This window comes from Daphnia pulicaria, chromosome 12 (genome assembly GCF_021234035.1).
Source record: "Daphnia pulicaria isolate SC F1-1A chromosome 12, SC_F0-13Bv2, whole genome shotgun sequence".
NCBI lineage: Eukaryota > Metazoa > Arthropoda > Branchiopoda > Diplostraca > Daphniidae > Daphnia > Daphnia pulicaria.
The window spans coordinates 672,610-694,218 of NC_060924.1; the positions used below are offsets into that span (position 1 = coordinate 672,610).

The 21,609-nt window shown below is 39.9% G+C and overlaps 5 protein-coding genes across 16 annotated transcripts; 1 reads left to right on the forward strand and 4 right to left on the reverse strand.

Annotated features, from left to right (window-relative positions):
- The first annotated feature begins 750 nt into the window (after window positions 1-750).
- On the forward strand, window positions 751-12,921 carry LOC124316425. 4 transcript variants are annotated; one of them, XM_046782363.1, is made up of 5 exons: window positions 751-796; window positions 857-1,096; window positions 1,158-1,561; window positions 1,660-2,008; window positions 12,910-12,921. In XM_046782363.1, exons 2-4 carry the CDS (start codon window positions 857-859, stop codon window positions 2,003-2,005), a joined length of 990 nt encoding a protein of 329 aa, XP_046638319.1. In that variant the 5' UTR covers window positions 751-796; the 3' UTR covers window positions 2,006-2,008; window positions 12,910-12,921. The 4 variants fall into 4 exon arrangements, with proteins under 4 accessions (XP_046638319.1, XP_046638318.1, XP_046638317.1 ...); XM_046782362.1 differs by lacking the exon at window positions 12,910-12,921 and adding an exon at window positions 2,074-2,243; XM_046782361.1 differs by lacking the exon at window positions 12,910-12,921 and having other exon boundaries at window positions 1,660-2,243.
- On the reverse strand, window positions 2,310-3,593 carry LOC124316721. The gene is made up of 3 exons (XM_046782667.1): window positions 3,462-3,593; window positions 2,986-3,395; window positions 2,310-2,876 (listed from the first exon to the last, which is right to left on the reverse strand). The coding sequence occupies exons 1-3, from the start codon at window positions 3,591-3,593 to the stop codon at window positions 2,534-2,536; spliced, it is 885 nt and encodes a 294-aa protein (XP_046638623.1). The 3' UTR covers window positions 2,310-2,533.
- On the reverse strand, window positions 4,015-20,007 carry LOC124316454. 8 transcript variants are annotated; one of them, XM_046782424.1, is made up of 6 exons: window positions 7,137-7,289; window positions 6,518-6,729; window positions 5,557-5,631; window positions 5,298-5,440; window positions 4,816-5,228; window positions 4,015-4,742 (listed from the first exon to the last, which is right to left on the reverse strand). In XM_046782424.1, the coding sequence occupies exons 4-6, from the start codon at window positions 5,430-5,432 to the stop codon at window positions 4,421-4,423; spliced, it is 870 nt and encodes a 289-aa protein (XP_046638380.1). In that variant the 5' UTR covers window positions 5,433-5,440; window positions 5,557-5,631; window positions 6,518-6,729; window positions 7,137-7,289; the 3' UTR covers window positions 4,015-4,420. The 8 variants fall into 8 exon arrangements, with proteins under 8 accessions (XP_046638380.1, XP_046638382.1, XP_046638378.1 ...); XM_046782426.1 differs by lacking the exons at window positions 5,557-5,631; window positions 6,518-6,729; window positions 7,137-7,289 and adding exons at window positions 18,801-19,411; window positions 19,828-20,007; XM_046782422.1 differs by lacking the exons at window positions 5,557-5,631; window positions 7,137-7,289 and adding an exon at window positions 10,776-10,809 and having other exon boundaries at window positions 6,518-6,705.
- Window positions 7,647-21,428, reverse strand: LOC124316552. 2 transcript variants are annotated; one of them, XM_046782561.1, is made up of 3 exons: window positions 21,335-21,428; window positions 20,845-21,273; window positions 7,647-8,025 (listed from the first exon to the last, which is right to left on the reverse strand). In XM_046782561.1, the coding sequence occupies exons 1-2, from the start codon at window positions 21,422-21,424 to the stop codon at window positions 20,854-20,856; spliced, it is 510 nt and encodes a 169-aa protein (XP_046638517.1). In that variant the 5' UTR covers window positions 21,425-21,428; the 3' UTR covers window positions 7,647-8,025; window positions 20,845-20,853. The 2 variants fall into 2 exon arrangements, with proteins under 2 accessions (XP_046638517.1, XP_046638516.1); XM_046782560.1 differs by lacking the exon at window positions 7,647-8,025 and adding an exon at window positions 20,338-20,825 and having other exon boundaries at window positions 20,889-21,273.
- Window positions 13,323-14,234, reverse strand: LOC124316558. Its single transcript, XM_046782570.1, has 2 exons — window positions 14,091-14,234; window positions 13,323-14,018 (listed from the first exon to the last, which is right to left on the reverse strand). The coding sequence occupies exons 1-2, from the start codon at window positions 14,222-14,224 to the stop codon at window positions 13,631-13,633; spliced, it is 522 nt and encodes a 173-aa protein (XP_046638526.1). The 5' UTR covers window positions 14,225-14,234; the 3' UTR covers window positions 13,323-13,630.
- Window positions 21,429-21,609: the final 181 nt, after the last annotated feature.

Genomic DNA, 21,609 nt, shown 5'->3' on the forward strand with positions numbered 1-21,609 from the left:
AGGCCATCCATCTAGAAATATAAAAACACGAATGCAAAGATAAAGGCAAAATAGACACTGATAAAAAATAAGCCACGGCATCTTCATCTGACGTACGAATAATCGATGGAATGTGCATTTCTATTTTGCTAAGGGACTCACCTAAGGTCCATCCAAGTGTTTTAATTCCAACTCATACTCCCCTCACAGCGCTAACATTGTTTGTTTTAGATGTCACTGCTGTTCTTTATATGGCATCACCCAGTCTGTTGAATGCGGTTAAAAATAGCATAGAGTTGGAAGACCTTAAAAATATGTTGAAAAACACAGCATATCGCTCATTATTATCCAATTAAGCTTTCAGGCTGTGCAGTTGTGCGAGATAGGATAATATACGAGGTGAAAGAACATTGGTCGTTCCTTCCTTTTCACTTCACAAAGACTATGAAACGCGTAAATAATCAGGGTATAAACTAATAATACTTTTCGCTAAAAATAGCTGGATGGAGACAGGAGAGACGTCGACCTCCGCAACACCAGGTGTGGCATCCGCATTCTCTTCTGCATACCAACAGGTGGACGAAAGTGGGTCTCCGTTATTATTAACACGCTCGACTGTGAATTAATAAATTATTGTCAATTCATTACTCCTGCTTGGGTGTCATGTGTCTGCGACTGTTGACTCGGAAATTATGCATATTTCATCCCAATTTGAAAAAAGACCGCCGAGTATAAAACCGATCACATAGTCCTCAATCTCCTTGTAATTCGCCAACCTCCGCGGTAAAAGGACCGGCTCTTCCTCACATCATTTAAGGTAATACAATTTAATTGATTAACTTGTTGGATTAGCATAATTTTCTCATATGTTTTACAGATGAAAATCGCTGTCATAGTTTTGTCGCTCTTGGTGGTTTTCACCCACCAGCAATTCTACCACCGCCAGCCATCGACTGCGGCAGAGAGACTCTTTTGGTTGTCGCGTTATTACTCACCACGGCCTGCCTTCGATTATTACAATCGCCAGCCCGTTAACTACGCTGATGATAATCAAGCCGACGATGACGACGACTCGTTCCATCCATTTATGCCACCAAGTCCCTCCGCATTTTCACAAGTAAAATTCCGGTTTGAAAATATTTGTAATTTCGTTAGCATCTCAATCAATGAATTTCTAGAAGGCCAGGCCTTATTTGAATGCTGTGGAAAATCCAAGTGACGAAGAAGAAGAGGATCAGTTTCCTGTTCAAGTTCAAGGGAGAAGGAAGACGGTGAATAGTTTCCCGACTCGTTTCCGGCCGTCATTTTTGCAACCCAAACCGCAGCACCAGGACGACCCGCGATTTCTCATCAACTTGGCCAGTCCCAATTTGTTAACCAGGAAAGTCAAAACGATTACCTTCACGTTGACGTCGTCGTTGACGTTTACCAGCGTCCAATCGTGCATTCCCAGTGCCCAATTTGCAACCGGGGCGGCTGAAATCACTTGTCGCCGCAAGAGACGCGGCGGAATCGTCGAAGCTCTGGACATCAGCAAACCGGAAGACACTCAATTCGTCATCATTCCAACAGATGTGCAGCCGTAAGTGCAATATGGAAAAACTGACCTATTCTTACACCGGGAGAATTTTTAAAAAGAGGTAATTGACAAAATGGTTTGGTTGCTTCTCATTGGTGTAGGGTAGAGCCGACGGAACTTACGTCACTGGAACTGTCGAATGAGAATGGCCAATGGAAGAAAAACCAGACGTTGAATCACGAACTCGTTTCTTCTATAAACGAAGATTTGAATGAGGATGCGACGGAGGAATCGTCGGTTGCGTCACCAGCCGCGCTGCGTTCGAGAGGACAACGATTCTTCATCCACTTGGTAACGACTGCTACTGTGACCAGCTACTCGTTTCTCTCGACGACCGTCACCAAGACCGTCAGCCTTTTAAACACTATGTTAAATCCCGGGGGAGGACTGATTTGCCGCCCTAGTGGCTATTCCGTCTGTCCTTTCACCAGCATAATTCCAGGCTAATGCGTAAGGACGTATAAGGTCTTGTGATTACAGCTTTTCCTCGCTTAATGCTTTACTCTTGTGATTAGAAGAAAAAAATCGCTTCCGCTATCGACAAGTTTTCTGGGACCTTATCATTTTTCGTACTAGGAATCAGCTTTTATTTATTTATCGAGACACATTTTGAATTCTGGTGGTGGAAGTCAATTTGGTTTCAATATTTCTATCGCTCATTATATTACCCACATTCATACTTTTTTATAAAGACATCAAATGTAGGTAGCAGTCGATGCGTATTAAAAATAAACGAGAAAACAAATTGTAATGAAAATTAAATTGAAATTACTTTAATCAAATAAGAACTCTACAAAATTCAGCAACTTATAATAGGATAGTGCTGCATAAATGGTGTAGACTGCCATAATGTGTTCTAATATCAACATGCGCCTCAACTTAAAAGTTTATGTTTTCATAAAACGCACCCCAGTCGTGAATTTAATACATTTCCTTCAATACATTCACTATGAAATTAAGTCTCCATTTTCCGATTTAGCCAGCAGCGGCAGGACAGACAATGAAGCCAGTCGGTAGACAGGGTACACAAAATGCACCGGCAACGGTGGGATCACAAGGATTTGCAGCACCTGCTGCTGGTGGTGGGCTCAACAGATTAACAGTTGCCGTAATAGTCTGATTCACAAACGCGTATGTGGTAACGACTGAAGTGACAATAAATTGGTTTCTGTTGATGAAAAATCGTTTCCCTCTCTTATTCTTGTCGTCTGGACCTATACCCATTTCACTTTGAGTGATATCGTCTTTAGACGACAAAACAAGATCCAAGCTTTGATCATTTGCCAAGGAATCAGAAGCTGTGGCTGTTGTAATGACTCTATAGACACATAAAAAAAGAAAGGAATTATAACGAATTTTAGTAAAATAAAAAATAAAAAAGTCTCATTTTCCAAAAAGAAAAAGGAGTCAATTATCAAATTATTTACTTAATAGTTTCTGAAGGATGGATTTCAAATTGACTGTCTGATTCCGGATTTTCACGGAAATCTTCTCGCTTGCGACGACAAGCAGGAGGCGCGTCAATTACTTGATCACCCGGAACACAAGACACGACCGAGATGAGGGTCAAAGTTTGCGTCGAGGTAAACGTCGCTGTTTTGAAAAGAGGAATGCTGTTGAAGATTGAAAAGAGGCCGTTGTTTCCCGTGTTGGCCCAGTTAAAAAAAAATCGCGCGTTCTGCTGATCATTAATTGAGGGATTGAGACGGTAGCGGCTCAATCCGTTGAAGTTTTTGCCGTAGACTTTGATCCTTGACTGAGTATCTGCAAATCTTTCTTCTTGATCGATGCCATTGCGACTGCTGTATCCTATTAGGTCTGGGTACATCTCCTCGTTCTATGGAAATGCAATAAAATAAAATAAATGAAACAATGGAATAAATAACTGAAGCAACAATATTACATAATCATTTTCGGCTACGGGTTGTTGAGCAAACGGTGACATCCAAGGGAACCCGAACATCATCCGCGGATGGAAATATTGCTGATGAGAAATGGCCACAAAAATGGACAGGAAGATCAAGGCCAACTTCATTTTAAGTACTATAGAAATCAGAAATATTAATATAATTGTGACCATTAATTTTTAAATTATGAGCTGTTCTGCAAGCAGACTTTTATACCTTTAAGTTAAAGAACGTAGCTGCTGATGTGTTTGGCTGCAAGTTATCGGGTTGAATAAGAATCTCTAAGCACCGACTGGAGTCAAATGAAGAGAGAACTGATGCTCACCTAGACGTACGGCCTAGCTTTTATATTCGGTGGAGCTACATGCTTGATACAACCTATGTTACACGATTGACGCTTAGGCTGGACCTTTAGTTTGCAAAGATGAGTCAGGGAAATTTCATAACTTTTATTTGCTTTATGCTAGGTTATTAACAGCTTACTGTTTCTTCGCTTCCTTTATCAACATCCAAGCGATACTTTGGTATTGCCCCACACGATGACGTGTACGCTACGTGCGGTAGCGTTCCGTATTTGCTAGTCACATTATTTGATACCACCTAACGGATTTGAAAATGTATAGTTAGTAAAATGTTTAGTATCATATGTGGGAATCTTGCATGTCCCACAGCATACGACTTTCTCCCTATAGTTCCAACTAAAAAAAGTGAAGTTTCTTGCAGTTTATTTGCAGTATACTTGTAAACGAAATTGTATACAAGTAGCACATATCTAAATAAGACGAAATAAGGATAGTTATATGATCCTGTAGAAATTAATCAAACAATAACAAGGTATCTAAATAAATATTTCATTGTTGTTTCTGGATGTGTAAGCATACTACATTGTGATACTTCACTTCGCCCAGTAAACTTGAATAATTTAAGTTCAATCTTTATGAATATTTTTAAATACTTAAACCGCAGCTGGAGCAGGGCACACGATGAAGCCTGCCGGCAAACATGCAACACACTGTGGCACAACAGCCGCAGCTACAGCTGAACACTGAACAGCTGGTGGTGGATTGATTAGATTAACAGTTACCGTGACAGTTGTGTTAACAAATGCGTATGAGGTTATAGTTGTAGAGACTAGAAATAGGTTTTTGTTGGCGTAGAAGAATCGTTTCTCTCTTAAATGATCTGCCGTCGACAATTCGTCAGAGACGTCATCTCTAGAAGACAAAAGTGCATTAACGCTGCGATCCTGTGGTGACGAAAGAGCCGTGGGCATCAATCTGAAACGGAATTTGTTACTGCTGTTATTACAAATAATGTTTATCAAAGTATAGTTCGGTATATAATAGTTGCCTTAGTGTTTCCGACGGATTGATTGGATATTGCTCTGCGGTAATATCTTCGATTTCACTTCTCTTACGACGACAAGCAACTGGCGCAGCTGACACTTGTAATGATGGGACACACGTCTGGATGGAAGCCAAGGTCAGTGTCGAAGTGAGAGTGAACGTCGCCGTTTTGAAAAACGGATTGTAGTTGTTGAAGTTGTTGTTGTTGTTGTTAGCGTTGTTGCCCGTGTTGGCCCAGTTGAAAAAAAATCGCGCGCTCTGTTGGTCATTGAGAGAGGAACCGGGTCGGTAGCGGCTCAAGCCGTTAAAGTTGCTGCTGAAGCCCTTGATTCTTGATTGGATATCGTTAAATTCGTCATCTTGATCAATGTCATTGCGACTGCTCAATCCCATCAACCCAGGGTATACCTCCTCATTCTATGGAAATGCGATAAAAGAACAGAGATGATGTAATGGAATTGGAATAAATAATCGGAGCAACAATACGTAATCGTTCACGGCCATGGGTTGCTGATGAGCAAACGGCGACATCCAAGGGAACCCGAACATCATCCGCGGATGGAAATATTGCTGATGAGAAATGGCCACAAAAATGGACAGGAAGATCAGGGTCAACTTCATTTTGAGTGCTGTTTAACCAGGAAAATTTGGATCAGTAAAATTAAACGTCCTCGAATTACAACTAAATTCACATTTAAATTGAGCTGTTTTGGCAGCAAGTTCTTGAAATCGTTAACATTGATACCTTTTCAATAAAAACTTTGTGGATTTTGCACTTGGCTGCAAGTTACCGGGTTGAACGAGGATCTCTAGGCACCAACTGGAGTCAAATGAAGAGAGAACTGATATCCCATAGAAATACGGTCGGGCTTTTATATTCAGTGAAGCTATGCTCGATAACCGATACATGATTGACGCTTAAGCTAGACCGGTAGTGTGCTCAGATGAATAAGGAAAAAATTATTATTGTTATTCACTAAGTGGTTGGTTCATTTACCGTATCGTTTCCTTATCAACATCCAAACGATTTATGTAGTCAACATGAGCCGACACGCGCGTTTCAAGTGATTTCTGTTTGTGTGGAGCCAATCCGATCCTTAGATGTTCAACAAAGGGGGGGGGGGATAAGTCAATATAATGAGCACTTGAACGTTGGCAAATATTAACTCTTGTCAGGTAGTATATGCATGGTATATGGTAGAGCGTCAATATCACCAGTCACATTTCGCTGGTTGGACAAAGTCACATTATCAATTGTTCATTCTTTATTTTTTGTTTAATGACCCGACGTTCGAAGCAATTCACATTTGACCGCCGTCATTATTTAGGCCTACCTTCGATGTTCAAACACATGTGTCGAAGGATGTAGAGGACCGATCACCGATGACTTCAGCAATTTTTCTCTGGTATTTCACCATTTGACTAGGACATTCGACTGGAATTTGAGGTGGGTCGTACCAAGTGCCCCTTGGTCTTTATTTGATTTATGTTTACCCACAGAAAAAGTTGCACAAAACCGTGCCTAATCTCTAGTCGTCTAACAAAAATGAGATTTTTAATGAACCCTGACTGAGAAAACCCCAAAAACAGCAAGAGAAAATAGTTTCATGCAGTTAACCGCATAGCCCAGGAACGATTTATAATCAACGCCACAGCCACCACCAAATAGTAAAAAAAGGAAGAACACAGAAATAAATTTTTCCTACCTTTAAACCTGGGAAATACGGCCAGGGATCCACAATGTTTCATCCGGCCACTGAAGAGTTGAACACCCCAGGCTCAGGCGAGATAGGAAAAAGGGCTTCAGACTCGTGAATACCCCCACACTCACATGGGTGTACACGATAACGAAAGGCGAAGAAGAAATCCGTAACTTTGCCGACATCGGTTATCTCTAATTAAAAGGGATGCTGTCTGTCTAAATGAAAAAATAAAAAATGGGTTACAAAAAGTGTTTATAGAAACAACAAGAAAGAAAAAGTTGAAACGAGACAGTGGGTAATCCCAAATTTTTTTACATTAGCATGTGCACTGCATTTGTGCAAGTCATTAAAATATCTGGCTGCTTGCAGGAATAACAGTAACATAAATAAGTCATCATCCTATTGATGAGTTGATATGACAGGTCAATACCAGAACAAAAAAACTTGCATCATGTTGTTACGATGGCTGCTGGCTCAGGATTCAAATCTGCACTGCAAGGGAAGTTTACATTGCAAACAAACTGCCATACATCAACAGGATGCCTACATGATAATTGCTAGTTCAACTTTTCTATTTAAGCTCCCATAATTATTCTATTTGTATTAGTTTAGTTTTATTTACCTGACAAACAGTATGGAGTGGAGAGCTGCGACACCAGAGTTCACACGATGATCACATTTTAATAATTTTATTTGCTCTGCTATCTTTCTTGCATGCATGTATCTATCTACTTTTCCAAAAAATGATGTATTCATGATAGAAGAATGAATACAAGTAATTCCGTTTCTTTATCTTGTCAAACTTTGTCTCTTTTTCGAAACTTTTTTTAAGAAGACTGTACGAACTGCACAAAGCAGACGACACTAATTAGCCTTTATTAAGATATCGATAGAAATTCAAAATCGACTCCCGCCTAAATTCAAACCGTCCAAAAACGATTAAAAAACAAAAAAAAGCGATTTTCTCACCAGTGATCGACATCCGCTGAACGGTTCAACATTATTTTAGTATCTATTAGTTCGTATAAACAAGTTACTACGAAGATAATTACTTTTAGAATCGCCTCAATAAGACCTTCTAGGACCCTCTTGGAAGCCAAGAGGGAATAAACGACATTGATGGTAACTAGATAGCGTCGTGTATTTATCGCCTAATAAATTTAAAAATCTAATATTTAAGAACCTAGAAAAGGTTTCAAATATCTAACTATAAAATTCAGGCCGAATAAATACAAAACATGATATTGAAAATGAAATGATTTTAAAGATACATCTCTGGGAGCTTATAATTCTAAAAATTGCGATGTGTAAGGGCAAACAGCGTAGCCTTCCGGACGGCAAATCAGCTGACCTCCGCCATAAAAATAGTAGAATGTATTTGAAAAATTAACAGTCTTGGTGATGGTTGTCGGAATGAACGTGTAACTGATGAGGGTCGAAGTTGTCACCAAGTGGAAAAACAATCTCTTTCCTCGTGAACTTCCATCCACTGCTGGTGATGTGTACTCAAGCTTATCACTCAGAGTCTCTTCGTTTTGAGAAGAAACAATCTCAGGGTTGACCATCTGATCGTTTGTCAAGTGGCCGGAATTCTTTCCGGTCGTTATCGGATCCACCCGTGACGAAAGAACCGTAGACTTCACCCTTAAACAGCACAAATAATTTTCATATTTGCATTTCCAGCTCTATATTCGTAAGTGTTTGTTGTACTCACGGTTGTACATCAGATGGAGCGATGGAAAATTGATGACAACTCGGGGGTCTTTCGACGACTTGGCTGGGAATAATAACGGCCGGTGTCGATTGAAACCTTTGATCTTGACTGGGCATCTGGGAATTCATCTTCACCAAGAACATCTGTAGGTTCCATGTTATTCATTCCATAAGGTTCTTTGTCGTCCTGAAATTAAAGTTGAACCAGAAAATAAATAATAGCCGATTAAAAGTTGCGTGATTTTACTTGCGAGACAGTGTCCATGGGTTTTGCGGATGTGAAGTGACGTAAGAACGGAGGATAGCCTTGATTGTAGTCATATAGTTGAAAGGAGGGTTATTATTGTAATGGTTGAATGCTGGATGTGGCAGACCAGTACACCATGTCCTTTGATGATTGGCGCATCTGCTGATTGGACAAAACTATCAGAACCGATAAAAGGATCAGCGTGGATTTCATCTGCATAAAAATCGAGAAGATCAAAATGGTTTAGAGATGGAGAAGGTCAGTTTACCTTATAATCAGAGTCCTCCCAACGAAGGTTGATTCACTACAAGTAGTCCCTATGGAGAAAAATGTTGCCTTATACACGTAAATGTTCAAATGTTACAACGAAGATTGTCCGTACTGTGGCAGTGAATCGACTACTTAGAAACTCAGTCAAGCATGTTTACTACTAACAGCACTGCGACACTAATAAAAGAAAACACTCGGCACTTGAAATGGTGGGATCTAAATTTTGTTTCTAACTCTCCGAATACAAGGCGCAATAAGCAACTTTTATTTATGACTTTATACCCGTCGACCCTGTTATGTTTCCTTGTGACGTTCTCAATCCTTGAAAATTTAACACCGAACGTATTCATCTCCGTTCATCTCTCATTTCGTGTACGAGAAATCAAATGGCCATCAACCCCGGCCAGTACACAGTCCCGTTGTCCTAATGGGCCCACCATGTCGTCGTATAGGAAGAATATTGCACCTGACGACAAAACAGGTTGGATATAGCGCTCGACATGTATACGCCAACACGGCCAAAACCTTAAATCAAAGGACTAAATACCTTTAGAAATTCTTTTACTTCAAGAACGGAGCTTTGGGTCTGCGATGAATACACGGCGCCTTTGACGTTATATGTGTGTTCCTCTTTCGCATGGTTACATAACTTATCCGGTACGTGTTATTGGGATTAATGTCAAGATGGCCATCGCGGACGAGTTCAGTTCCGAGAGTTTCAGTGGCACAGTCAACCTAAAAGATGAATAATGTTTATTTGAAACACGAGGCTTAATTAGTTATAAGTAAGGACTCTGAACTTGTAGTCTCGACTTATCTACCGTCGAGTTGTCCTGATTTGAATAGAACTTTTGATTATAACAACGCTTGAATGATAATTGAGTCTTCTTCGAAAGAGGTGGATCATTTATTTGTTTACACATTCCAGCACTGAATCGTTTGGACGCGTCGAACCTATTTCGTTTGTCATTTGTGTAAAGCAAAAGGCGGACTGGGAACTCTTTGTGTGTGTATAACAATTCCTGTGTTTTGTGTGGGCGTTTTCCTTTCGAGGCCTTGTCAATTACGTTCTCTCACCCTTTACTTATAGTGTGCATACGACTACTTTTGCCCACCATTCCTTAACTTCTTCCCGGTTTTATTTTCTATAAACTAAAATGCTGTATAGCTCTTTGTAAACTAGAATAAGATAACCGCAGGATAACAAAGTTATTGATGGGTAAAAGTGGGCGAAAAAAAATACTTAAAATTTTGTTTAAACATATCATATGATTTCAACGAAAAAATAAGAAAAACGTCCACGTATGCCACCGCCAAGCAAAAAAGCTATTAAAACCAAGCCAAGATGATTGCACTCATTTAACCGCATTTCACCTTAATTTTTATTATGTGTCATTGATATTAAAATGTATTCTTTTATTTATAAAAACAAATCTGATAAGGTGGTCGGAATGCGGATTCGTTCAATTTACGTATATGCTGCCTGTACGTACGTTACGTAATACTTGAAAAAATGAAAACCCCCTTCTATACATACGCGATTGTCATTCTTTTTCGTGTCAAACAGACCGCTCTGTGGACGGTGGGCAAACAAGCTCTTGGATGACGAAGCTGGATTCGACCAGTGATGAAGCGGTTCCGAAGGATCTGCACGACAAATAAACAAAAGAGTAAAATATCCGACACTTGATCGGTAATGTGTAATTCCCCTAACCGGAAACCCCCTCTTCTCTCTCAAGGTTTTTCAACACGATTTTCAGATTCGTGTGAATGACAACATATAGATATAACTTCAGTCCAAACCTGCATTCAGCTTTATAGCTTCATGTCCCATATAGCCATATCGTTAATCGGCACATAACGACTATATAACATGCCACGAATCATCATTGCACCCGCTAATCAAAAGTCAAATGTTTAAAGAATCGGAATGAACACATAAAATCATTAAAACATTATCTTTCTTATTTTGCTAATGAGCTATTAATCATCAATTTTACATCATAAAACAATTATTGCTTTATATATTACCATCAGTTAGGGACTCCATCCAACCTGGGACGAGTGAACCACAGCAACTGAAGGCACCCCAGTATTCGTGCAATTAACTTTCGCCTGGAAAAATTTGAACGACCCTCCCCCTTGGTCTAACTCGTCCAATAGTATCGTTACATGCAGGCAAAGAGAAACAAAGTGCGCAACTCGTCTATATGGAAACCTAGTACCTTATGGGACACGTCAGCACACGTCATTCACTCGTCTCCCCACCGAATTTTCACATATGTGTTGACAGCCTGTCTTTCAAACTTTTCATACCAATGTCTGTTATCGTCGCTTTAATCTGAAACCCTTTTTTTCTTTTGGAAGTGAAATGCAGGTGTAGATAATCTGCTACATGCCAACACGTCACACAAATTCGGGCGAGAAATGAAATGCGTCTAGAACTCACAGGTAGGCATCTAGGACGCAGATCTGCGTCCAGCTCAGGATATTCTTGTTTTTTTCTGGTGTCAAACTGGATTTGATATTCGTATATCGGAACTAAAAGCATTGCAACGGTTGAAACATATGCACAGGGACGGGACATGCGTCATACATTTTGCACACATTTCTTCAACATTGAAGCTCCTATAACTGAACAAATGATGCCCCGACGGACCCACCAACTAAAAAAAAACCTACCACAAAAAACCCACAACTAAAAAACCTACCACAAAGAAACCCACTACCAAGAAGCCTACCACCAAGAAACCCACCACCAAAAAACCTACCACCAAGAAGCCAACGACAAAGAAACCTACGACGAAAAAACCGGTTGGTTAGAGTTGGAGTCAGATCGATCCTCGATCAACCAATTCTCCGCTTCCGAATTTCGTGACAGTTAAGGCCTCTGCATCCGAAAATTGATCGCCCAAATCCTTATACCAAATATTCGTAATTTCAAAATATAATTGGCTTATGTTGTTCCACCCGTCCTTACGTATTTAGTCACCATCAACATTATTTACATATTTAATCAGTGCGTTGTTTTTGTGCTCCAAATCACATGCCACAATCAAATCACATCATATAAATTGACCTCCCCCCCCCAGTCCCCACTAAACTAAATCCAAATCGCCGAAAAGCGATCGAAGTGGCTTTTTTAAATAATAAGCTTTTTTTAATAATCAGCTGATCAAATTTGGTCTTTTGGATCGAATCCAAATTTGTACGAGTTAAAGGTGTAATTGTGAAGAACACGCATTCAAAGAATGAAACTTGTTCCGCAATCCGTTCAAGAGTTATGAATTTTTTTATTTCGTTTTTTTTCGTATGCCTTAAATACGCGCGCACCGGATCCTCTCCCTCCCTCCCTCCCTCCGCGGGGAAAGGGAGCGCGTGCATCAAAGGCCCGGTCATCCGGAAAATCCGGACTGGGTCATCCAAGAAGTGATTGCCTAGAATTTCAAGCGTGTTGGTAAATAACTATAATACCCAACTGTAATAGGTTTAAATGTTTTCAAATAAATTCATTGTTACAGTTATTTTGACTAACGGATGACTGATGATCAGTCTCTCTGATTGCATGATCCCATTGTGGAAATAAACATGGTGAAGCACTCAAATCATTGAATTCCTTATGTATTAACAAGCGATCCACGATTCAAGTAGACCAAAATCCCGGAGCGGCTTTCCAGATCTAAATCCGGAAACGCCCTTAAAAATATATAAAAAATATGGTCATGTTCGTCTCTGCACGCCGGATTTACCTGCGTTTGCAGAAAGACGAAATTCCCGCCCGTTTACGAGATATTAAGCGTTAAAGTGTGGGTTTTTTGAATTTTGTCAGAAATGGGGGGTGCTTTTACATCGCTTTTCGGAAAAGCGGGGGAGCTAGAGTAAAAACTAATTTTATAGAAAGGTTTATTGCTATGTCAACAACCAAAATCCAAAAGGAATTTTCTTTCCGGATTTTATTGGTTGAGTTATGACTAATTTCCTGAGAGGCTCATTTTTCCCTTTTCCCTCTCTGTCTGGCAGCCATTTTTATTGTACTCTCCTCCGCGCCCCTTGCGGAAGCCAGCTTGGTTCCTATAAATATGAAGGCCGATATGACTTCTATGGGTCTAAAATGAAGGCCAACAGATAAAACCTTCTGCTTGCTTCCGCAAGGAGCGCGGCGGAGAGTACAAAAAAATGGCTGCCAGACAGAGAGGGAAAAGGGAAAAATGAGCCTCTCAGGAAATTTGCCATATCTCAACCAATAAAATCCGGAAAGAAAATTCCTTTTGGATTTTGTTAGTTGAGATAGCAATAAACCTTTTTATACAATTAGTTTTTTCTATAGCTCCTTCGCTTTTCAGAAAAGCGATGTAAAAGCACCCCCCATTTCTGACAAAATTCAAAAAACCCACACTTTAACGCTTAATATCTCGTAAACGGGTGGGAAATTCGTCTTTCTGCAAACGCAGGTAAATCCGGCGTGCAGAGACGAACATGACCATATTTTTTATATATTTTTAAGGCGTTTTCCGGATTTAGATCTGGAACGCCGCTCCGGGATTTTGGTCTACTTGATTCGTGGATCGCTTGTTAAATAATTAGCGTATAGTAAACGTAGGAGTAAATAAACCCTTAAAAACAGAAAAGATGTAGTCATAACAAATAATAGCGTAGCTAATACCGGTGGCACCACTATTCTACGTATGTGAATTTCATAATTCAACTGTGAAAAAAAAATTTAGTTGGATCTTCTATTTGGTTCAAAAGCTGGGTTTAGAAAAGGCACACGTAAGTAATCTGCCAGTAAACTTTCATTTGGGCGTTTTCTGAAGAAGAAGGCGTTCAAATGAAAGTTTACTGGCAGATTACTTACGTGTGCCTCCAGCTGCGGGTTAAGTATATACTTAACCCTCAGCTCGAGGGCACACGATGAAGCCTGCCGGCAAACAGGCAACGCATTTTTCTACTCGAGGTTTGCCATTACCATTACCATTACCATTACCATTACCATTACCATTACCATTACCATTACCATCAGCTTCAGCTGCACATTGAACAGCTGGTGGCGGATTGATAAGATTAACAGTTACTGTAGAAGTTTTGGAAAAAAATGAGTATGATGTCACAGTAGAAGACACTACAAATTGATTCTTGTTGATGAAGAAAAACCGTTTTGCTCTCAAGTGTTGGTCTGTTGTCGATGTTTCCCCGTAGTGGATGTGGTCGTCTTTAGACGACGAAATTTCTTCTGTGTTTCGAACCGATGATGGCGCAAGTTGTGTTGGCATCAATCTATAGAGAAAGGTAGGACAAATTATAATTCCCAGTGTTTTAACAAGAGAGAAATTAAAACCATCGTTTTACTTGAGAGTTTCCGAAGGAACAATGGAAAACTGCTCTCCGGTAAAATCTTGAATTTCATCATGTCTCTTGCGGCGACAAGCAACAGGCACAGGTGACACTTGGAATGCCGGAACGCAATTTTGAATGGATAACATGTTCAAAGTGGAGGTATGATTTGACGATTTTGTCCTGGACTGGGCGTCAGGAAAGCCATCGTTAACAGCAACTTGGTTGGGCTCGTTAAACAACTCAGTCAGGTTAGAATTGTAATATACATTCTATGTAACACAAATAATCAGGTCAAAATCGTCATAAATCTTTCTTAGTCGTTAGTTTTATACTTGAGAAAAGTAAGGTGGAGGAGGTCTTGAAGGGCGCCTCATCAACTGACGATAAAACGGGATGTAATCTTCACGATCGACCGGAAGTGGTTCGTAATACGGCGACCACCATTGTAGACTCCTTGGCCGTTGTTGGAATTGTTGGTGAGAGATGGCCACAACATAGGCCGACAGGAATATTAAAACGAACTTCATCTGTGACAGTTTTAAAAATTAATAAATGAATTAATCAGAAATTCGCGTTAAATTTTGCTTACAGTAACAGGAGTGCGTGTTGGCTTCTTGGTCGTTACACTATAGATGAGTCGATGGATGCCGAGGTGTAAGAGTTGTTTATATACCTATTTTTACCGGACACCTGTCGCTTTGATGCAGCCGCCTTTTCTGTGAAAAGTTTCTACTGCTGCGTCATTTCCGCTGATCAATTTTTGGATTTTAAGCAGTGTTGATATTAATGAAGGTCTCTGGGGAGGGGTTGACTTATAGATTAACAACATGCTATTCGCTACACTTCTAGCTACTGCGACAAATGCTAACGCAACTATGAAGAATAATAATAAAAGAAATACAATACAATTGGCCTCGCACCATTCCGTCATTTAAAAATCTTTCGTTAAATAGAGATGTTTCTTCAAGTGCTATCATTATTTGGTTGACGTAAAAATATACTACTTCTTAATTTGTTCTTAAATTGAGGACGTTTTCAAACGATGGACATGACTTGACGATTTTGCTGATATTTGCAATTCAGTTTTCCTGTAAAAGGCATTGATGGTAATATTATTACATGGCGCCTCCTTATATTAATCCACATTTTGCCACCTGAACATTACAAATCCATTTACGTATGCTTTAGTTATAATGTATTTTAAAATATATGATCCTTCCGCATGCGAACCAACATTATGTCAATAATATAATAAGGTACTGTATCATGCATACGCTATAATATGAGTAAAGTTGGTGACGTCAACGTCAATGTGTTCAGTTGGTGATGTCAACTGACGCTGAAATGGAAGCTCATCTTGTTGGAGATGGTCGTTGTACAGCGGTTGCTGGTAACTGTTGAGAAGGCGCTGAGGCGAATAAGGCAACCACCACAGCATTCCTCTGGCCGGGCGCTGCTGATAAAATTGTTGGTGAGAGATGACCACAAGGGCCGACAAGAAGATCAACACCAATTTCATCTGTGTGGAAATTTCAAATTAAGTATGTAATTATTAAAATCTCTGCTAAATATTACACTTTATTGCTTACAACTTTGATTATGGTACTTATTGTGGTAGATGATTGTTGTCCCGTCACTGAGGCTCCAGTGGTTTGGCACAAGGAAAAATTATTCTTATATATGCTCACATGATTTTTATTCCTTTGTTACTGAAATCAAGTTCTATTCTGTGAAAATTCTTCTTTGACTTATCCTTGGTGGGCCTAATGCTTTCCATTGAAATAAGGCTGACTGCGTAGTTGGCGATTGACCCTACAATAGAATCAGTGAAAAAGTAACGCCTACTTGTATTATATGCATTTTGGTGCCAGATAGGCCTACCTATCTATATAGTTAGATTCAAAATTCAACAAAGGTAACATTTTTAGTAAGTCATGCTGTTCATTTGAATTTTTCTCTGTAGTTACGAGACAATCAATGCTTATTTTGATAGCTTATTATTATACTGGCTTTCCCCTTTATTATTACATAAAACGTAGTATTATACTCTATGTAAATGAGGGTCCTTCATCGGAAAAAGGACAGATTTTCAACAAAATATTTCCTCCAAAGAATGAGGGCATTTGGTTAAAATTTCGAGATTTTATACTACGATATCACTGCATGAGACGATGATTCGAATTATTAGCGGTGACACCAAGTCTGTCACGTAGAAATGGATAGCTTCTAAATCTGAATCAATATCTCCGATAAGAAAATGTTATTCTCGTGTTTATCGTTTTTATTTTCTTGACGGAATAATCAAAGCGAGCACCAAAAACAAAAACCAATGACCACTTTTAGTGTTCAAAAAATAACTTAGTCGGTGTGAGTTTATGGTAAGAGAAACATTGTCCAGATTTAATTTTCTAATTTTACTAGCGCTCGATGTGTGCTAGTGTAAAATGACCGCATACGATAATTATTACAGGATATCTTAGACGGAGAAAAATAAATCAGCACTCAAAATGCCTGAAAAATTGGACTACGTTACGAACCTGGCACCTGAAATCATCGAGCGGGCCGAAAAAGAACTTGGAGAAGATGAGCATCGGCGAACTGAAAGTGTTTTGGCGCTCCGCGAATGGGCCAAAAAGCAACCTCATTTACAGGCAATGCCTTTAGGTACGTTTTACGGGTTCCTAATATTCTTTGACTACGATCACGAACTCAAATTCAACTCACATTTTTAGACGCGAAATTTCTGTTGAGATTTTTACGCGGCTGCAAGTACAGCGTGGAGACCGTGAAAAAGAAGTTGGACTTGACATTGACGTTGCGCACGGCCCTTCCGGAATTTTTCGACGGATGGGATCCCCTATCACCTCAAAATCAAGCGATTCTTAATTTTGGGTAAATTATTTGTTGTTGCATCTTTCTTATCAGACTACATTTTACGTTTTCATGCCAACTTAAAATTTTGTTTTTCAAACAGAGGATCTCTTCCCCTTCCTGGGTATGACCATTTAGGTCGTTAAGTGATATTTTCTCGACCCGGGATTTTTTATCCAAATAAGTTTAAGGTATTATTACGATGACACAATATTAGACTGCATCATTTCGATTTTTAGTCAAAATAAATCTCTCATTTTACCTTAACAGTTGGAGGATATACAACGAGTTGGTCTCATGATGTCGGAGTTGTTGAGTGATGAGGATGAGCAGAACAACCCGAAAAAAGGAGAAGATTTTTAAGAAACGATCACACAAAAAAACATTTTTTCGAGGGAAAAGTTGGTGTCGCCATTTATCAAAAAAAGAAAAAAAAACGACAAGTTGGAGACAAGAAATTTTTGTTTGGTTGTTCCTTTTCAAAAGAAATTCGTGGCCAATAAAAAAGATGAAATTTTCGGTAGTTGAGTTAAAAAAGAGATGTGACCGTGTTACGATTTTTAACGAGTTGCTCCTACAATTCTGACACTTTTTTTTCCAAAATGATTCATCTTCTAAATGTCGTGGTATCTATTTTTAATATTTCCCCCCATCCAACCAGTTCCGCATGGATTACACGCGCATCCCTTGGTCGTCGTTTCTGATTTCGCCCAAATTTCACAAGTCGACAGAGAAAAGATGAAAAAGATGAAATGGCTGCGACGTGCATGCGTCTGCCACCGAACTTTCCTTTATGACCGAGAGACTCGTCACCCATTGGACGGACTCGGCCACAGTCAAAAGGTTCAGAGGAAGTGGAGGAAGGCGGAGCTTGGCCCATCTCTGTCGGCGTTTCTTTGCCACGTCTATCGCCCCCCGCAAAATCGACGCAGCCAATCAGACGCCTCAGCCGTCTCTTTTTCTCTTACGTCTAGAAGGAAAAAATAGTGGGACTCACGTCGAGAGGTGCGGATGTCGTCCGGAGTCGATCGTCCGTCGCCGCATCCGAAAGGGGCGTTCCGGCAGCGTCGCGGCCATCGTTGTTGTTGTTGGACGATGAGGCCGCCGACGATGGATGAGACGACGAATCCTCACATCCAGCCGACGGCGACATGGCCGATCCGGCGGAGACATTGGCGGCTTCGTTGTTTCTGTTGTTGGAAGGCGATTCCGGCTGGCCTTGAATGACGCGCTGGCCATTCGAGTTGAATCCGAATGATGTGATGGCCGAAGATGTGCAGCACGATATTTATACTTGCCAAAAATATGTAGAATAGAGAGGAAAATGGCATTGCTGTAAATTTGTACATTTGTTTGAGGTTCAAGCAAAGTCAATAACGAAGACGTCTAATTAATTAGCTTTTTCCACATCTTGGAAAACTTATACAGAAAAGTGCAAAAAAGAACAAAATCAACTTTCGGCCTGACTTTTCAAATGCGCAACATCCGGGTGATTTGCAAGACGTGTCAAGCGATGTTATCCGTTTAACCCTTTCAATCTACAAAACCCGTACATTTCATCACGATTGTGCGAAAGAAAAGGAATCAATAATAGGAGCAACACTATATGTAATCGTTGACTGCCACGGGTTGTTGAGCAAACGGTGACATCCAAGGGAACCCGAACATCATCCGTGGATGGAAATATTGCTGATGAGAAATGACCACAAAAATGGACAGGAAGATCAGGGTCAACTTCATTTTGAGTACTGTTTAACCAGGAAAAAATGTGGATCATTAAAATTAAACGTTCTCCAACTACAATTAAATTGAAGTTCAATTGAGCTGTTTTGGCAGCAAGTTCATTGATACCTTTTCAATAAAAACCGTGTGGCTTTTGCGCTTGGCTGGAAGTTATCGGGTTGAACGAGGATCTCTCTATATAAGCATCGACTGGAGTCAAATGTAGAGAGAACTGATATCCCATAGAAAATACGGTCGGGCTTTTATATTCAGTGAAGCTATGCTCGATACATGATTGACGCTTAAGCTAGACCGGTAGTGTGCTCAGATGAATCAGGAAAATATAATTATTGTTATTCGCTAAATGGTTGGTTCATTCACCGTATCGTTTTTAATGAAACCTGATTGAGAAAACCCCCAAAACGGCAAGAGAAAATAGTTCCAGTTAGATGCATAGCTCAGGAACGATTTATAATCAAGGCTACCAAATAGACAACAAGGAAGAACACAGAGATAAATTTTTCCTACCTTTAAGCCTGGGAAATACAGCCAGGCATCCCCAGTTGCTCCATCCGGCCACTGAAGAGTTGAAAACCCCAGGCCCAGGCGTCATAGAAACAAGATGCACCCACACTGACATTGGTGTACAGTACACGAGGACAGAGGAAAGTAAAAAGGGGAAGAAGAGATACAACTCGGACGACACCCGGTAATCTTCAATCAAACGGGATGTTGTTTATCTGAATAAAAAATAAAAAATATGGGTTACAAAAAAATATTTGCAGAAACAACGTAAAGTAAGGAGAAGTTGAAAATGAGACAGCAGGTTTCAGGTTTCTATGTACACTGCAGCAAGCAAGTCATTAAAATTTCTAGCCAGTCAGAAATAAAACTTGGCTAATTACAAATGATTTTATTGATGATACTGAGTTGATGATCGTTATTACCAGCACAAGAAAAACCTGCATCATGTTGTTACGATGGCTGGCTCAGCTGGCATCAAATCTGCACTAAGGAAAAGGTTACACAGTGAAAACAAACAATGCATCGACAGGGGGCTTACATGGTAAATGCTGGTCAGGCAATCACATTTCACATATTCGGAACACTATTTAAGCTCCCATAATAATTCTATTCATATTCTTAGTTTTATTACCTGCCAATATAACAGCATGCTGGAGTGGAGAAGGAGAACCCAGAGTTCATACGACGATCACATTTTTATAATTTGATTTAGTGATATGTTTCGTGCACCATACATTTTCAAAAAGTGATCGTTAAACATTTTTCTTAATAATCTTAAAATTTTTCTTAAACGTCTCTTTATCCATGGCCTACTGCTTTATGACTTTATCGAAACTTGTAACCGAAACGAAAGCACTCAAAGCAGACGACACTAATCAGCTATTCTTAAGATATCGATAGAAGTAAAAAATTGACGCTGAAGGAAAGGGATAAGATTATTGTATCTAAATAAAAGTTAAAAAACAAAACAAAAAAAAAAAAAAACAACAAAAAAAACTTAATTCGTCTTAACAAGTTCTACGCAGATAATTACTTTTAGAATCGCCTCAATAAGACCTTCCAGGACCCCCTTCGAGGTCAAGAGAGAATGAACGACATTAACAGTAAGAAGATAGCGTCGTGTATTTATCGTCTAATAAATTTTAAAATTCAAAATTTAAAAACCTAGAAAAAGTTTCAAATGTCTAACTATAAAAGTCAGGCCGAATAAATACAAAGCATGATTATTCCTGATATTGAAAATGAAATGATTTTAAAGATACATCTCTGGGAGCTTATTATCCAAAAAATTGTGATGTGTGAGGGCAAACAGCGTAGCCTTCCGGACGGCAAATCAGCTGACCTCCGCCATAAAAATAGTAGAACGTATTTGAAAGATTAACAGTCTTGGTGATGGTTGTCGGAATGAACGTGTAACTGATGAGGGTCGAAGTTGTCAACAAGTGGAAAAACAATCGCTTTCCTCGTGAACTTCCGTCCACTGCTGGTGTTGTGTACTCCGGCCTTATCAGTCAGAGTCTCTTCGTTGTTAGAAGAAACAATCTCAGGGTTGATCATCTGATCGTTTATCAAGTGGCCGGAATTCTTTCCGGTCGTTATCGGATCCACCCGTGACGAAAGAACCGTAGACTTCACCGTTAAACAGCACCAATAATTTTCATAGTTGCATTTGTACGTATTTGTTGTACTCACGGTTGTACATCAGATGGAGCGATGGCAAATTGAGATTCCTCCGACCGGAAGCCGCGAACTTCGACGATTTCGCGTCTCTTCCGGCGACAAGTCCTGTCAGCCGCACCGGTGAAAAATCCGCACTGGGAATGCACGATTGGACGCTAGTAATAATGGTCACACACGACGTCATAGTGAAGGTGATCATTTTCATTTCTCTGATGAAGAAATTGGATTGACTGGCCAAATTGATGACGACTCGAGGGTCTTTCGGCGACTTGGCTGGGAATAATAACGGCCGGTGTCGATTGAAACCTTTGATTCTTGACTGGGCATCTGGAAATTCACCTTCACCAAAAACATCTTTAGATTCCATGATGTTCATTCCATAAGGTTCTTTGTTGTCCTGAAATTAAAGTTGAATCAGAAAATTAATGAACAGCCGATTAAAAGTTGCGTGATTTTACTTGCGAGGCAGTGTCCGGCAGTATCCATGGGTCTTGCGGATGTGAAGCGACGTAAGAACGGAGGATAGCCTTGATTGTCAAGATTGTCATAGAATGATTGTCATAGTTGAAAGGATGGTAGTTATTGTAATTGTTGAATGCTGGATGTGGCAGATAATAATGCGACAACCAGTACTCCATGTCCCTTGATTATTGGCGCATCTGCTGTTTTTGGACAGAACTATCAGAACCGATAAGAGGAACAGCGCGGATTTCATCTGCATAAAAATCGAGAA

What these genes read in the sequence shown, in the direction of transcription:
- LOC124316425 (XM_046782363.1), top strand. Translation starts at nt 857, where the DNA reads ATGAAAATCGCTGTCATAGTTTTGTCGCTCTTGGTGGTTTTCACCCAC. An exon ending in GTCCCTCCGCATTTTCACAA is followed by an intron (nt 1,097 to 1,157) that starts GTAAAATTCCGG and finishes ATGAATTTCTAG; the next exon opens with AAGGCCAGGCCTTATTTGAA. An exon ending in ATTCCAACAGATGTGCAGCC is followed by an intron (nt 1,562 to 1,659) that starts GTAAGTGCAATA and finishes TCATTGGTGTAG; the next exon opens with GGTAGAGCCGACGGAACTTA.
- LOC124316721 (XM_046782667.1), bottom strand. Translation starts at nt 3,593, where the DNA reads ATGAAGTTGGCCTTGATCTTCCTGTCCATTTTTGTGGCCATTTCTCAT. An exon ending in CCGTAGCCGAAAATGATTAT is followed by an intron (nt 3,396 to 3,461) that starts GTAATATTGTTG and finishes GCATTTCCATAG; the next exon opens with AACGAGGAGATGTACCCAGA. An exon ending in CATCCTTCAGAAACTATTAA is followed by an intron (nt 2,877 to 2,985) that starts GTAAATAATTTG and finishes ATGTGTCTATAG; the next exon opens with AGTCATTACAACAGCCACAG.
- LOC124316454 (XM_046782422.1), bottom strand. Translation starts at nt 6,560, where the DNA reads ATGAAACATTGTGGATCCCTGGCCGTATTTCCCAGGTTTAAAG. An exon ending in CGTATTTCCCAGGTTTAAAG is followed by an intron (nt 5,441 to 6,517) that starts GTAGGAAAAATT and finishes CTGGTTAAACAG; the next exon opens with CACTCAAAATGAAGTTGACC. An exon ending in AATCCGTCGGAAACACTAAG is followed by an intron (nt 4,743 to 4,815) that starts GCAACTATTATA and finishes ATTCCGTTTCAG; the next exon opens with ATTGATGCCCACGGCTCTTT.
- LOC124316558 (XM_046782570.1), bottom strand. Translation starts at nt 14,224, where the DNA reads ATGTTATCCATTCAAAATTGCGTTCCGGCATTCCAAGTGTCACCTGTG. An exon ending in GTTCCTTCGGAAACTCTCAA is followed by an intron (nt 14,019 to 14,090) that starts GTAAAACGATGG and finishes CTTTCTCTATAG; the next exon opens with ATTGATGCCAACACAACTTG.
- LOC124316552 (XM_046782560.1), bottom strand. Translation starts at nt 21,424, where the DNA reads ATGACAATCTTGACAATCAAGGCTATCCTCCGTTCTTACGTCGCTTCA. An exon ending in TGCCGGACACTGCCTCGCAA is followed by an intron (nt 21,274 to 21,334) that starts GTAAAATCACGC and finishes CTTTAATTTCAG; the next exon opens with GACAACAAAGAACCTTATGG. An exon ending in GCTCCATCTGATGTACAACC is followed by an intron (nt 20,826 to 20,888) that starts GTGAGTACAACA and finishes TTAACGGTGAAG; the next exon opens with TCTACGGTTCTTTCGTCACG.